The sequence below is a fragment of the Typopeltis vanoorti genome, chromosome 2, assembly GCF_054136105.1.
Source record: "Typopeltis vanoorti isolate ZY-2024b chromosome 2, IOZ_Tvanoo_1.0, whole genome shotgun sequence".
NCBI classification, from domain to species: domain Eukaryota; kingdom Metazoa; phylum Arthropoda; class Arachnida; order Uropygi; family Thelyphonidae; genus Typopeltis; species Typopeltis vanoorti.
The window spans coordinates 44,405,898-44,422,924 of record NC_143550.1 but is presented as its reverse complement, the minus strand read 5'-3'; the positions used below and the strand labels follow the sequence as shown (position 1 = coordinate 44,422,924).

Genomic DNA, 17,027 nt, shown 5'->3' with positions numbered 1-17,027 from the left:
TATTCTACACTTTTGATCACGTTGAAACTTTGATATCCATTAAATGGGCGGAAAAGGAACGGTAATTGCTTTCTTGTCGCTAGGTGTCACTATGTAACGTATTACATATACACCTCCAGACATCCTTGCAGAATAAGTGCCATATATACAAATAACTTTTCTCAGTCGCCATTCCAGAATAAAAGACTGCACCGATTACATGCATGTCCTATAATCTATATTTATATGGATTATGGAACATGCATACAATCGGTCTTCTAATTAATAATCAGTAATTAAAGAAGCGAATTAAGGATAATCTTAATTCTCTTTTCTAATTTTTAAGTCATGGGACAATCATTATTTTGCACAATCATTGGCACAATCATGAGTACACTTATCAAAAAGTACAATAAATCCAATGTTGGAAAATAATAATTATTGTTAATTATTATTACGTGACACCTCCAAGGAGTCGAAGGACTCGTCGCGGGAGGGAACTCTGGTTTACTCCGCTACAAACGCCTCACTGTCTTTCCTACTACTTAATTCCCCTACTACATACAAATAGAACCAATGCCATCTATCGTTCATCACCACTAACAGTATTTTTTTCTGTAAAATGCGTGTGTTCTGATGTCGAATTTGCCTGTACGCGGGATGAAAAACCCTAGTTTCGGAAGGAAAAAACCTGCTACCCCCGTATGAGATCGGCTAACTCATCTTCAATTGAAGAGAAAAAAAATCTTTCTGGTTAAGACGAGAATCGAACTCAGGTCTTTTCCAACCGAAAGGCGTGTACGGTCGTTCTCCCAATTGCGATACAGCGGTAAAGGAAGTCAATGTGATATTTTATTAAAAATGTAATTTTCAGTTACTAATTAGTAACATTTAAAAAAAAATGTTTACTCCATATTTCGAAACTTTTGGAAATCCTGTTGAAGGAAATACTAGTACAAATTTTTTGTATAGATGTTAAACTGAATCATCATATAATCATTTCAAGTAATTTCATCATGTAATTATTCAAAAAAAGCATTTTATTTGACTATCACTGTGAGCATTCTTGTTAGATAATGACTGTTATAAATTGTTAGCACTCCTGTTATTGTTGCTATTCATTGTTAACGCATTTGTTAGACAATGATTGTCATACATTGTTAGCACGTGATTGTTATATATTTTATTACCTTGTTAAATAATGATTGTTATAAATTGTTAGCACTCCTGGTAGGTAATGTTATTGTTCATTATTAACACTTTTCTTAGATAATGATTGTTATTCGTTATAAAGTCCTTGTAATTTATTTAATTACTCGATGAGAGATTAAAAGAGGCCTCATTTTGAATAAACCATATTTTCTCTAGGTTACTAGTACTATATCCAAGTTAGCATTGTGTTTATGTTTCTAACTCGCCTTCATTGTTTTTCCTTCTTCGCAGCCGCCGTAGTTCTGGTCGTCATCGAAGTGCTGACAAATTCAGTTAGGTACGAAGAACAAGCCCTTCATGCACGTCATCCGAAAGGCTCCCAATGGTCCTTCGGCTTCTCTTTTGTCATAGCATGGATGACCTTCGTAGTGTTTGTGATCACCGGAAGTGCTTTTCTCTTCTTTTCGAGAAAACGGAAGGGCGATAAAGCTGGTTCGGAGTATCGCGAGAGAGAAGATCAACCTAACATCTTGGGACGGATATAGTGAACGGCTACAGATAAAGCGACACAGAGAAATTAAATCAAACCCCAAAATGTATATGCAGTTGGAGAAGCGGCAGCCCATCCTTTTCCTAGCCATTCTCCTTGCTAAGTGTTCACTGCCGAAAAGAGAAGTACAGAGAGACAAATCCCTAGTCAATTTCTCCTCCTCCTCTTCACATACCACTCACGAGTCATATTCCGATATGTCAGGTAACACTTACGTTAGCTTCGATTTCATGAGACCAAGAAAATATCACTTGCCTTTTTCATATACAAATAAGCACAATGCGAGCATTGGAGGCCTCGCTATATATTACATTATTATAACAAGCCCATTTACATCTCTAATAATACTTCCGGAGTAGTGCTTACTGCGAAGGAAGAGATCTTACATTCTTTTCTTAATAAATGCTTAACTTCATGCATTTTTGCTATGCACCTTACACAAAATATTCACTTAGTAAGTTTTCATCTTATATTTTAAGTCACTATTTGCCTTTGTAATGTAGGTTAGAATATACTTAGAAAAAGAAACGTTTTTTAAAGGCATCTTAAGCCTAACCAGGGATAGGACCATGTATGGTGCTAATGAAAACATCTTGGTCCATGCCTACTCTACGGTAAAAATGACGCTTCAGTAGTTTTTAACATATCATTATTATTATTATAAGTCATATTTGCGAAATATAGCCCTTGAAATCATTAAGAATCATATAATACATCTACTTTTCTTCATCTTCGTCACGTTTCTTAGATCAATACTAGTTATCAAAAAGTGCATTCTATATATAAAGTTTTCGACTGTACAAGAGTATTTTTAAATATATCGTTCAAATAGTAACTAACTTCATCATTATTCTATCTATCTCTTGATGCCTTACATAGGTGGCGTTCATGTAGTTCGTTTATATGTAGCGGAACATCATATGCGCGAATAAGGAAATGAAAAAATGATGAGTGAGTTCAATTCTTATAGTAGGGGGGGGGCCGTTTCTTCCCACACAATACAAATTAATTGTCTTATGGTAATATATTTTGATTTGCTGAAGTTAAGTACTGTTGTTAAAGATCTCTTCATTCATTCATTATTGTCCTTGCTTTAGTATTTCACTGAATATTTTTTCAACAACAGGCATACGTTACTCGTTTATCTTTTCTGTGTGTAACTAAATCAGTTCAAGAGAAAGAACCAAAGAAATAGATGTGAAATGATTATTCAATCCTTATAACCTAATAAAAGGAACAACCAAGGTTATAATGTTTTTTTTTTCTCTTTCAAGTGGTTTCAAATAATATACTAATATTTATATTTTAGAAAAGTTTTAATTTATCCAGTTTCGATAAGGTAGGTTAAGGATATAATAACATCAAAATATTGGTTTGAGTTAGGACTCATTGCATTTAGCGGTACAAGAACAAGTATGGTATGCAATGGTGGTTATTGAAGTAAAGCATTCTAATGAGTTTTCAGGTCCCTAAATAGTTTCAGTCATTTCCTATGACATTTTAAAATTCTCATTTCCTTTTAACAAGATTGCTCTTTTTTCATTCTTTATCTCAACTTTTAAACCTTTCTTGATTTTATGAATGAAATTCTGAAAAACGTCTGAAATATACTGATTTAAATTACAGAAAATATTAACTTTCATGAACATACTAAAGATATTTAACTACATAATTATGAATACTCATTAATATCACTATCACTACTACATTACATTATGCGTTTAGTTAATACGGTTACACTTTCCTCACTGCACATTTGTCAGAATTAATTTTAATCATTACGTAACTGCAAAAAAAAAAAAAAACGAAAAATAAAAAAGAAGGAAGAATTTGGCATAAACTTTTGCGAGATTAGCAATGCTGAAAAAAAAAAAAAAGATTTTAAAATGAATTACATTGTTAAATAATGTATTTCAAGAATAATGCTAAAGTTATTGTTGAACAAACATTATTAAAAGGCATTGTTGGAAAATCTGTTTGTTTAAAGCTGTTTGTTTCTTTTAAAGCCTTAAAAATGCTTTAGAAGTAATTCTTGATCCTTGAACCGTGAATTTTAAAATCATTTAAAATACGCGATTCGTTTATGTTAGAAACAACTAATATTTAATGCATTACAATGAAATGATCTAAATTACTGAGTGATCTGAGCCAGTAAAGAAATCTGAATGATTTTTCTAACAAAATTACAGAAAATATTCGTCGGTTTATTTTTTTTTTCCTTCATGAACGAATATTTTTGCAACACATTTCGCAAACCGTTATGCTATATTCTGTTTATTGTGGATACTCTATAGATGCATCGCATTCATGTTGATTATGTCCACGACTAGAACCAATCAAATCTCAATGAGCAATCGAAGACCTTCACACATAACATTCATATTCCCAAATCAGTTGTACCAGTTTAAAAATGAAAACCTGATTTCGTCCTAATACTTCAACTACTGATTTAATTAAGCCATGTTGTTTTACGAGACCAAATTCTCAGTCGTAAAACTTACTTGAATGCGATTAACATCAATATTCTTTCGTGTCTCAGTAATTCTACAAAAGTGACCAAAAATAATAAGAGAAGGAAGGAATAAGAATATTATATATAATTTTATTTCCCATAGCCTTTGCATAATTAATTTTAAGGAGATTTGAATAATGATTTCAAATACTACACTGCATAGAATAGTATAATTTTAACAAGAAACACTAATCATTCAAGCATTAATAAAAGGATGTCATTCCAAATAGAGTGAGCTCGTGCTACAGTGTTTCGACAAGTGCCATTATATTGACTGGTATCCTCATACTACGATGTTTTTCTCATACAAAATAGTTTAATCCTGAAATATGTAACTGATTGATATTTGTAATTCCCATCTTACTTTTATCGTATAATATCAGTAGGAAAATAAACTGAAATTACTTATGAAACTCTGATACATATGCAGGTATACGAGTGCCTTTCCTATTCTCAATAGTTCGACTTTTCTAAATTTCCTTTTTTTTTTTCATTATATATGTAGGAGTTCTAAAACGTCAGTATTTTTATAACGTAGATGTTGATCTTTTGGAACTGAAAAGCCCATCTTATACATCACAGCAAATATCTGAATGTATTTTTTTTTTCAAATTTCATGTTCAAGTTCGACTCAAACAGTTCATTAGTATATGGCTTTTCAGAACTTACTAATTGTACTTTGTTTATCTCGAAAACTAATAGGACTGTTCAGAAGTATTCTTGTATTATTCGATTTTCAAGTAGTTAGAACATTTAGACCCATAAACTCATAGAAGGTGCTTTCTTTTCCCTTATTTAGAAATTAATTCTAAATTATCTTTTGTATCGCTTCTGAGGATCATCAGCAAAATTCGGAAATAAAATTATCTGAGGATTATCAGCCAAAGTTTCTGAGGATTATCAGCCAAAATTCTCAAATTTGAATTTATCTTAAAAGAGGTTCTATGCATCAAAGACTTGAATATCAATAAAATGAAATCGAAAAAAAAAATGCATACAATGCAGTAACACTTGTATAATTTTAATAAAAATTTATTGGGAGTTTTTTTCTTCCTAATTATGACTGAAAGCAAAGTGTGGTGGTTAGAGTCAACTGTTACAGAAGTCTCTGAATAATATGGATTACGGGGTGTTATAAAATCATGTATTTCTTCGGCTTCAATTAAAAAGTAGAACTCTGAACTGCTGTGACATTTAATATACTCACGTGCTGCCATCTATTGAGAACTCTTGAAACTATTGAAAGCAAACGGCGTTTTCAATCTATATGTTTAAAAATATTTCAGATGAGTGGTAAAGTTTGGTGTTAAAATATAATGCGTATACTTTATAGTTTTCTGAGAACGTGGAAATACAAAGAATGCAATATATGGGATTTTTGAAACAAAAAAAAAACGAAAATTCTAATACTCATCCTTAAAGAACTCAAGAGTTAGATTCTACAATTATTTTATTTATTTGTTTGTTTTTCTTAAATTTATATGGAAGATCATATATTATATGATTTTCTATTATAAAATTATAAAATCATTTAGACTTGTTTGAAATTTACTTTCTGTAATACTTCTAATTCATTTCGATCTCAGGGAAATGAGTCAAATAGGCACCATACGTTTACTGGTGCCAAAATATTTCTTCACTATTCTGTACTCAAAACATTGCGTATTTCTTAGCAAATGGAAGTAAAGATTTCCTGCTAACAGCGATTTTTTTTTTTTATTAAAGCTAGCGTCGATTTTTTTTAAAATCTTGCTGGCAATGCCGTTAATAGGAAAAAGTATTCCACCATATGAACAGTTGTAAAGTTAATTTAGCAAGGATCAACGAAATAACGTCAACTATTTACTGACCCCTGTTTGAAGTGTAATGACCATATCGTTTAAATCCATTACTGATTTTCTTCCGTCATCAGGATATTTGAAGGCATATGTACAGCCCCCCTCCCTTTTTTTAGAACCTTCTAAAACCCTTCTACAAAAAATTTAAAAACGTTTCATTTTTCAAACTTTACAGTATTATTTTAGACAGCTTAGTATGCAAAACAAAAGACAAGACACTGTAATAATCGCAAAACCGACAGTAATAACGACATATGTGCCATTTATAATGGTATAGAGTTCTTTCATTAAGGCAAATTATTTGTTGTTGTTTTTTTTTTATTTTATTTTTATATTGAGAATACTTCGTCCTATAATAGTTTCATTATTATTGTCCTAATCATTGTTTAATTATGATTATCATTTCATGTCATTGTTACAGTATATATTGCGTATAACAATTAGAGGCTATTGTATTATTAAATAGTTCTGCCTCACTTCCATCAAACTCATCGGTTTGTTTCTATTCAAGGTTTAAAGATTCTCTTGTTTTTATCGAAGTATCAGTTAGCCGATTTTAGGGCAATTTTGGGTTTTCAAAGAACTTCATCTAAGAACATATCCTTGATGGAATAATGCATGAGGTTCCGTTTGCTACTTTCTTGTGAATTTCGAATTAAACTTGACACACCCGCTTAAGTTTCATGTCACTCTGTTAGCTGGAGCTGTTATTCTGTCATATATGCTCATGATTTATGAGAAAGGCACTTTTTTGTATGCGTATACGTCACAGTAATGGATCAATACTCAGCGGGTAAATATATTCTTTTTTCCGTTGTATTTCTATTATATTCATCTTTCACTTGATCACTTATTTTCTTTGCTAGTAGACGATCTATGTATAATCAATAGATTATGGATGGATCGACTTACATCCCAATTACAAAAGTTTTAACCCACTTTTGAATGTAAGCATATAGATTTGTCTGTATACTTATCATTATTAAATTCGTCTATTTCTAGATGCGTTTCCCCGTAAAGATTATTTTATTTGTTCTTTACTATATATGAAAGAGTCCCTATTTCAACACATACCTCACACACATTATTTGGTGCTTAATTATGTTTCGGATGCATCTGTTACAGTTTAATTCAACATACGTTCTTGAATCTCTATTTGCATATTTTTCTATGCAAATTATTGCATTTTTATTAGCATTATTATTGCATTTTCATAAGTTATTATTTTTTATCTCCAGACTTATAGTTCTCCTTAGAGTGCAGACAATCTTAATTTTGTTATTCCATTGTAAATAATAAAAGCATCGTAATTCATTGAATCATAACAAATTGTCAGTATGGATGAAAATTCATATCTCTATAAGTACTTACATTTTCATTCATATAGTTGATTTAATTAATAGATTAGTTGTAATTCAATACGATTTTCTTGTTATGATTGCATTCAATCAAATAAGAGAGAAAGATAGAGATGCATCATGTATCATCTGATATAAGTGGCGAGTAAAATATAAACGATGAAATATTCATTATAATACAGCATCAAACGTCTGCTGGTTTGTAAAACAATAAATTATGAACTCTGTATATACAAATATATTTTAACAATGGAAGCTGAGTAACTCGTGATCTTGATACTGATTTCTCGTTACTGAGAACGTGCGTCGAATTACTCATTGTTTCCACTTATATGGTTGCAATTTTAGACTATTATATGGAATTTAAAAAATAGAACAATACGATATATTGTAAATATATAAAAAATAGTAGTGTTTAATCCATATACAACTTTAATGTATATTTTAAATTATACTACTAATAATAAAATTTTATCAAAATCTTCCACTCGCAACTTTTCATTCATAAAACAAAGTGTGAAGTTGTCAAGATATAAAATGTAATTCCTATTTATTGATTTTTGTTGACCTAATCACTTGTATAACACTTATTAAGATGTATTCAATCACCAGTTATGTGCATGATAACTTTTCTCATTAAACTTATGAGAAAAAATTCGAGCATTTTAATTTTAGGATTGTGACTCTTTCTCCACTCATCACAATATCTATGCATCCTTACGATTTTTAGGTAAATTTTCATTGCCTCCTAAATATACTGATGTGTGACCAGTTGTGATAAGGCAGTGCCACCACCACCACCACAGTTGTATTTTTTGCTGATTTTGAATGACCCGTCTTCTCACTGTTATTATTAAAGTGTGTTTTTACTCTTTTTTCACATTTTTGTGTCTTCTTATTTTAACTCAAAATATCATTATGAACAACTACATTGGAAATGAATTTCTGGTTAAGATGTATCGCTTTCCACGATTATTAAGCTATGTAACTATTCACACACACACACACACACACACACACACACACACACACACACACACACACACACACACACACACACACACACACACACACACACACACACACACACACGCGAATTCGATTATATGTTACTAAATGGAAAATCATGTGTCGCTAGGCTGTACATGTTAGTTTTTTTTAAGGTAAGTATAGTATATATCTCTGATCTATCATAGTACGCCTTTAACCCTGCGTTAGTAAGGTGGGGGGGGGTCATAATTATCAATTTAAAATCTTTGGGGTCTGTGACACCCCACCATACTAACGCCGTGTTAAGTTCCATTTTAGGCTACTATCGTTTTGAAAGTTTTCTGTTTTTAAATGGGAGTTGGTTTAACATAATATCTGAGAAAATGTATAAGCTACCAATTGCTTTTTCTTAGTGATTGCCTTATTCGTATGTGTTAACTCGTAGCCTTCTCGTTTCCTATATGATTCTGGCTATTATAATGTTGGCTATTATAACAGTAATAGCATAAAATTTTAGCATCCGTTTTGCTTTTAGTAGTTTACATATCATCATTACAAGGTGGGTGTAGTTGGCATATTTTTTCTTTCATAGATTAGTTTATCATTTTCTGCTGTCGCGATATTAATCTACTTTGTTTATATTCTGCACAGAATGTATACGTTAATATAGTGTATGTATCTTAATATGTTTTTTCATAACGTTTTCTATATTAAGTAGTTTTATTCATGCAGGATCTAAATTGATAGAGTTTGTTTGCATTATCCATTGTTTGCGTTGTAGATAATTTAGGTGAATTTTCCGATTCGATATCTAGATCAAGGTAAATTCCGAGGTGAATCTTTCTATGTTCAGTATAGATTTAAGCATTCTGAATTTAAATCTACTTTCAAATATTGAATGCGCTGAACACACGTTGAATGCGAAGTTCCTGGATCGGCTGGAAGACGAATCTGAACAAAAGAATTTCAAACCGAGCTTCACTCATGGGTTTCGATGATAGAACCGAAATGTGCAAATCCCACATTACCCGAGCCAACATGCAGCGTTGTCTTCAGTGGTGAAAAGGGCATGTACTTAGGGACGAAGAAGCTTGGAAAACTGTATTATGGAGCGACGAATCACGATATACCCTCTACTGTGCAGATTGATGGCTATGGGTGTGGTGGATGACCTGTGAACGTCTTTTACCAGAGTGCTTGACCCCATCTATGAAAATCGGAGGTGGCGGTGTGATGGCATGGGGCTATTTTTTCCTGGTTTGGTTTCGGACCTCTGTTTGTGGTACCATTTTGTGGCGTTTTTATGGAAATGACTTTCTTCAAGACAATTCACCGTGTCATAAGCTGCTACTGTAACTACGTATTATGGACATGAACATTACCACACTTGACTGGCTTCCACAGAGCCTTGATCTCAACCCTATTGAACATCTGTGAGACGAACCGGAGTGTCGGTCAAGAGACATCTGCCCCACAACAGTCCAGGACCTCATTACATGCCTACAGGAAGAATGTTCCAAAATTCCAATTGATCGCTTTCGTACTCTTGTGGAAAGTATGTCCTATAGGATTGCTGCAATCATCGCAGCGAAAGGAGGTCCTACATCTTATTAATGTAGGCATCTTGGCTGTTTGTTTATCACATTATGGTGTACTTTAATATTTTTTCAAGCAGTGTATATACGAGGATTTTGGCTTGAGTATATTTCTACTCATATTTCTTACGTTTTTTATATTTCCTCCAATGTGAATTTGTATTTTAAAATAAATGTATTTATATTGACAGTCATATAAAATCTCAAAAGAGGATTAAGGGCATGGTTTGTACCAAATTATGAGGACAGTTCTATTATATGCGTATTGTTATTTAATAGTATGGCATAAAATGCGAGATAAATTTAAGACAGGTAGCGTAATTATAATCACGATTCTACATGGTGTACTACGAACCACTTGCGAAGCTTTTTTTTAAGAAACTGCAATAATTAATTGATGACTAATTATCACCCAATCAAATCAAATGATACAATTTTTAAGTGCCTCATCCATTTGTAATTTCAGTGCATAAAGGTCCACGTAAGGGTGCACATGGACTTCGTAAGATCTCTGTAGATGGATATCGTTCATGGGTTACCTGGAAAAGCATCTGACATATGAGATATATATACGAGTATTAACTTCTTACCGCTTGGCGAGAGGTTATTATAGCTATAAATTGATTGCAATGCGAGTTGATAAACGATGTAAATTGATTCTCGTGATGCTCTATATTCTTCGTAGTAGTAGTTCCATAGCATTAGCATGTTATATCGTAAATATTGATGAAATTTTATTTCACTTGGCTACTTTCTACTAGCAGTGAAGAGCTGTTCCATATTTATACCACTACTACGAGGGTGGTCTGAAAAGTTCTCGGCCTCGACCATAGATGGCGACACTATCGGCAAGATTGGGTTTTTTTCCTAAGTTGGTACATCTGTCATAAGCATCCATGTGAAATTGCAAGTCATTCTATCAAGTAGTTTTTTTTATGCAGCTGTCTGAAGCAAAACTGTTGTCTGTATCCCTTGAAATTGATAAACTTCAGTATCGTGCGGTTATTAATTTCTTTGTAAAAGAAGGTTTAACGCCAAAAGAAATTTATTAGAAGTTCATAAGAGTTTATGGGCACTCTTCCCCTTCGATTTTGAGAATTATGCAATGGATTGCTGAGTTTAAACGGGGCAGTACCAGCCTTGAAGATGATCCACGTGAAGGATGTCTAAAAAGTGTAACAACACCTGAAATCATTGATATTGATCAAGTGCACTATATTCTATTGGATGACCGGCGAGTCAAATTGCGTGAAATTGCAGAGGCTATAGCACTTCAAACGAACGTGTAGGATATATTTTGCATGAAAAATTGCGAATGAAAAAGTTTGCGAAAGATGGGTGCCGCATTTGCCTCATAGCAGATAAAAACGCACTCGCGTGAAAATCTCTGAACAGTGCTTGTGAGCGTTTTAACAAGAATAAAACAGATTTTGCGTGTCGATTTATTACTACGGATTAGACCTGGATTCACCATTACATACCAGAATCCAAACAGCAGTCAAAACAGTGGGCAGAAGCCGGTTGTTCAGCGCCAAAAGACAAAGTCGGTTTCATCATCAGGAAAGGTCATGACATCTGTGTTTTGCATTGCTAAAGACATTTTGATTATTAATTATTTTGAAAAGGGTAAAACAATAACCGGGGAATATTATTCCGATCTTTCATCAGGACAATGCACCTGTCAACAAAGGTGTTTTGGCAATGGGAAAATTAAGGGATCTACACTATGAATTGTTGGAACATCCACCCTATTCCCCAGATTTGGCTCCCTCTGACTTCTTTCTCTTCCCAAAACTAAAACTCTTCCTCGCTGGTCAGCGTTTTTCTTCGAATCAAGAGGTAATTGCAGCCGTAGAGGGGTATTTTGCAGATCTTACTGAGAACCACTACAGGGACAAGATAATAACGCCGGAGCATCGCTGGAATAAATAGATTAGTCTCAAGAGAGATTATGTTGAAAAATAATTTTGAAATTATAAATTCGTTTTTTCATTCTTAGGCCGAGAACTTTTCAGACCACCACCACTACTATTAACAATAATGTTAAATGATATTAAATTTGGCACAGTAGAAGATTTTGTTTACAGATGCGAACTTCAAAATTGAAGATGAATATGAGCACAATATGATTACGTCGAGAGAGAGAGAGAGAGAGAGAGAGAGAGAGAGAGAGAGAATAAGAAAGAACAATAGCCAAATCTTGGAGAAAGAATGAAAGAATATTTCATATGTTCTATATTTTATATCACTGAGCTACTTTGAATGCAACAATATTCCCTTCCTTATCCCAATAGAATTATTGATGGGGCGAAGAGTTTTCATTATTTTTCTACAATTTCACTTAATCAGTGAAATTGTAGAAAAATGTCGACAGAGTTCGATACATTATTCTAGCCTTATTTTCTTTTATATTAACCTAAAGTTTACGATGTTTTATTTGTAGTTTCTGAAAGGCTGATGACAGATGGAAAGGTTTTATTGATTAGAACAGTGGATATGAATCCATAAAAGTTGGTGGATTCAAGCAGATGAAAAGGTGGATAAGTTCTGTTGTCGGTAATGGGTATGATTTGTACAGAGATCAAAGCACACAAACTACACGGGTATGAACACAGATCACAGTGTTATTGTAAAATAACAAAATAATAAAATAAAATAAAATAAAATAATGAAATACCAGTTAGAATGACTTTTGGTTACAATGCATCCAAACAGATTAGTAAAGCAGGGTCTCCGATAGACGAAAGGTTGAAGACGCAGAGAAGGACCACGATGAGCATGTTTGTAGATATTACAAACAAACAGACATAAATGTTTAAGTCAGAAGATGATGAAAAATTCTTTCATAAGACAGTAAGTGTTGCATCTCTATCCACAAGATGTCCAACTCATTCTTTGTCAAAAACAGAAGAGAAAAATATAGAAAGGAAGATGAGTTAATATTTCTAAACACATTAACTCAGTAGATGATTTACGGTGATACATAATTTTATCCCAGAACAAGGTCTAGAAGGAAGGAATCGTGGAGAAAAGAGAATCGAGAGAGTGTTCAATCTAGTGTGGTGTCAGTGAACGTGACTCGAAATTAGGTGAATATTTTACTTCCAGTTAAAAGAGAACACTCGTGCTGTTCTGACTAGAAATGAAACAAAAATCGGAAGATGTCTTTTATTTTTAATCGTGTTCACAAATGTGACGTGCTGTTCAATTTATGGAACACATATGTCATAGATAGGTGGAAAAATTAAGAAGAAATAAAAACACCCTTTTTCTTATAATGGTTGTTAAATGTGCCACTGTAGAATCTGAAAAACAAAACTAAGAGTGTCGAAAATAAAAAGTTTAAATGAAAGTCCAAGAAGACTCAAAATAAAAATTTTAGGCTACACCAAGTATAAACAATTTATAAGCGTGTAAATTAAATGGATAAATAGAACAGTTAATTTCTTACGAATTAACTAATTAATTCGTAAGAAAATTTTGCAGAAGAAATATCTAAACGAATTAATCAAGAGAGAGAGTCTGCAGTCAAGTATCAAAACTAGATAACGAAGGAGACTCAGACTTAAATGAACACGAAGAACTTACTTGTGCTTCTCACTTAATATCCAATCCTCACCCTTTTGTGCTTTGTTAAGTTAGTAAGTATTCTTCTGGAGGCAGAACAAACGAAGGTAGTGTGGCTATTTGAGGCGTAAACGACCAAATTGTATTCCTTAATTGTTTAAAAACAAAAGCAATTAAAAAAAAAAATACAGAGCCAAAAGGCTTCAGTTCGGCTACGCAAAATTTATAAAAATCAAGTGGTTATTAAATCCAGCATTATTTCAAAGCCAAATACAGAAACTATAAAAGTTTCGTATGAAATGTGACCAGAGAGCTTATGGGAATACATTTGTCGGCATTTACGAGTTTCCCTAGCCTGACTTGACAGGAGAGATGATCACTGTCCAAGAGTCCATATATTCGCCTCCTATTGGTCTATTTTGATACGGTTTCACTGGCCTGACAGCTGCTTCAAAATGGTTGGTTTTCGTCAGAGACCAAGCAGAAACCTTAAGTGAACAAAACCTTTCAGTACTAAGGAACTTGAAACCTCGGAGAGGTGTATTTTCCGTAAGCGAACTCTCGGTCAGTGCTTTGTCGGTGGTGCTTTTCTCTGGAATATGAGAGGTTCTACTCAGTGATAGGGTACTGGAACCAACGCTGAGTTGGACGAACTTTCTGTCACTCGTAGGAAGTGGTCCGGGAGGTCGTCTAATTTTTAGAAAGACTCTTTACTTAGACAGCGGTGTCTGGCAAAAACCAACCAGTTTAAAACAGCTGTCAGGCCAGTGAAACCATTTCAAAATGGACCAATAGGAGGGGAATACATAGACGCATGGGCATAGCGGTCATCTCTCCTATAAGGTCCGACTATGGCAACTCGTAAATATTCCCGTAAGCTCTCTGGTAAATCCCGTAAATCCAACATTACAGAAATTTTATAATTTCTGTAATGCTGGATTTAATATCCACTTGATTTTTATAAAGAAAGCAAATTGTTGGTAGTATACGATTCAATCATATATTAACTGTTATGTCGCAGATTCAACAAAGGTTTTGCTGTTTTCACAGTAAAAAAAAACTGGATTTATCAAACACTAAAAGTAAACATCATCTTCGTGAGAATTATCAATGAATGATAAATGGAAATGGTAGAAAATACTGAAAAGAAAAGTAGGCAAGAATATTTAAAAAATCATGAAAGTAGTGATCATTAAAGTAGTGAAAATCAGTTTCAGTGGTGAACTGTACTCTAAATTATACAAACATCAATCCAGAAAAAAAATGGAAGCACTTCAGAATCAGAATCAAAACTTGAAGACAGTGGCAAAATCTTTAGGGAATATTGACTGAGTCAGGTACAGAGGATGTTTGAGAGGGTAGAAAATTCAAAGCTTTACCGCAGTGTTAAGTCGGCAGTCCTAAAAAAGAAATCACATTGAAATTTCCTGACAAATAACTTTTGTAGTCTTTAACAGCGCTTAGCTAAGCGCTGTTAAAGACTACAAAAAATGTAAGAGCGATAATTTAGTGTAAAATAAGTAAAGGAAATCTAGACGTAGATTATGCTAAGAATATAGTCTTTACAAATTGCCAAGAACTGGTCGAATCATAGAAAACGTCAAAAGCAAAGACAGATGTCTGAGACGAAAACAAAATGGCATTGCTTTTATTGTACATATTTGGTCTAATGTATTAAAATTAAGAACTTTTATTGCTAAAATACCATACGATATAATGGTAAAATATACAAAGAGCCAACAAGTTTCACTAGCCACTGTCTAGCATTTTCAAGGCTGTACTGGTGTGAAAACAAATGCATCAAGTTACATGAAATACATACACTTTAGTAACTGTTAGGCCGTTACATTTGATCATTCGTGTTTGATGGCGTGCATGTGTTCGAATGCTTCAGTCAGAATCCGGTACATGACCACGTGTTGTGTAGTTTTTCGCATATTGTAGTTCTGTTGAACTGAGAGAAGTGATGAGTTTTTCCATATGTCTTTAAGAATAGCACCTTGATTTCTATTTAAATTATTGCCTGTGAGCAGCACCACAGCTGCTTCTTTGAAAGTTCTGTGTCTGTAGTCATTCTCAATGTAAGGCATAGAACTGTTTTTCCAATCTATAACGTGATTTGATGGGTAGCCCCCCCCCCCCCGTCACCACCATGTGCAGACCTTTTTATGGAAAAACTTGAAAAGGATATTCTTTCCACTATTTCACCAAAACTGTCGATTTGGTGGAGATATGTCGATGACGTGTTCATCATCTGGAAGGACACCATGGAAAACCTTCTCGTGTTTCTTAATAAAATCAACTCACTACACAATAAGACCAAATTCACTATGGAACTGGAGAAGAAGAAAGAACTTCCTTTTCTTGACATCATCGTGAGGAGAGAAGATAACAATATCCAACTGTCCATTTACAAGAAACCCACAGATACAGGTAGATATCTACATTATTCGTCCAACCATCATAGATCAAAAACACAGCATCATTCGCATGCTCCGTAATAGAGCCTTAAGATCTATTTCGAAAGAAGTAGATGTACAGAGAGACCTGTCACTAATAGCTAGCACTCGATCTCTGAATGGATACCCTTCTACCATTTTAAACAAGTTGCTATTTACAGACAACCTCCAACAACGTGTTATGGTGTCCCAACTACCATGATCAGACAAATCTTAAGATCACCCAAAGATGAGGTACATTTCTTCAAATTTCCTGGAGTATATGAAATTCCATGTACTTGTGGCCTTTCTTACATTGGACAGATCTCTAGAAGTTTTGAAATAAGACAGAAGGAACATGTGGAGATGTCAATCACAATAGAATCGTCATATCTGGTTTAGCTCATCATTTCTCAACATCAAATCGCATTATAGATTGTAAAAACAGTTCTATGCCTTACATCGAGAATTACTACATACACAGAACTTTCAAAGAAGCAGCTGTGGTGCTACTCACAGGCAATAATTTAAATAGAAATCAAGGTGCTATTCTTAAAGACATATGGAAAAACTCATCACTTCTCTCAGTTCAACAGAACTACAATATGCGAAAAACTACACAACACGTGGTCATGTACCGGATTCTGACTGAAGCATTCGAACACATGCACGCCATCAAACACGAATGATCAAATGTAACGGCCTAACAGTTACTAAAGTGTATGTTTTTCATGTAACTTGATGCATTTGTTTTCACACCAGTACAGCCTTAAAAATGAAAGACAGTGGCTAGTGAAACTTGTTGGCTCTTTGTATATTTTATCATTATATCTTATGGTCTTTTAGCAATAAAAGTTCTTAATGGTATTGCTTTGCTGAGAAACAGCATTTCAACACCAATGCTGATAATTCAAATGAACATTTTACATATGAAATTTCCAGATTAAAACATTGTTAGACTCTGGTCCAAAGAGTTAGAAAGAAATGCAAGAAGATGCAGGAAGGTACGGTAATTAGTAAGATATCACAATAATAATAATAATAATAA

General features: G+C 33.5%; 1 protein-coding gene across 2 annotated transcripts in view; it reads left to right on the top strand.

The window, feature by feature from the left end:
* Positions 1-8,269, top strand: part of LOC150108975 (transmembrane protein 114-like) — a 127,159-nt gene extending 118,890 nt beyond the window's left edge. For both annotated transcript variants that reach the window (XM_090411182.1, XM_090411188.1), the window contains one exon: positions 1,423-8,269. In XM_090411182.1, coding sequence (XP_090267308.1) covers positions 1,423-1,676 — 254 coding nt within the window. In that variant the 3' untranslated portion in view covers positions 1,677-8,269. The remainder of the gene's footprint in view (positions 1-1,422) is intronic.
* Positions 8,270-17,027: the final 8,758 nt, after the last annotated feature.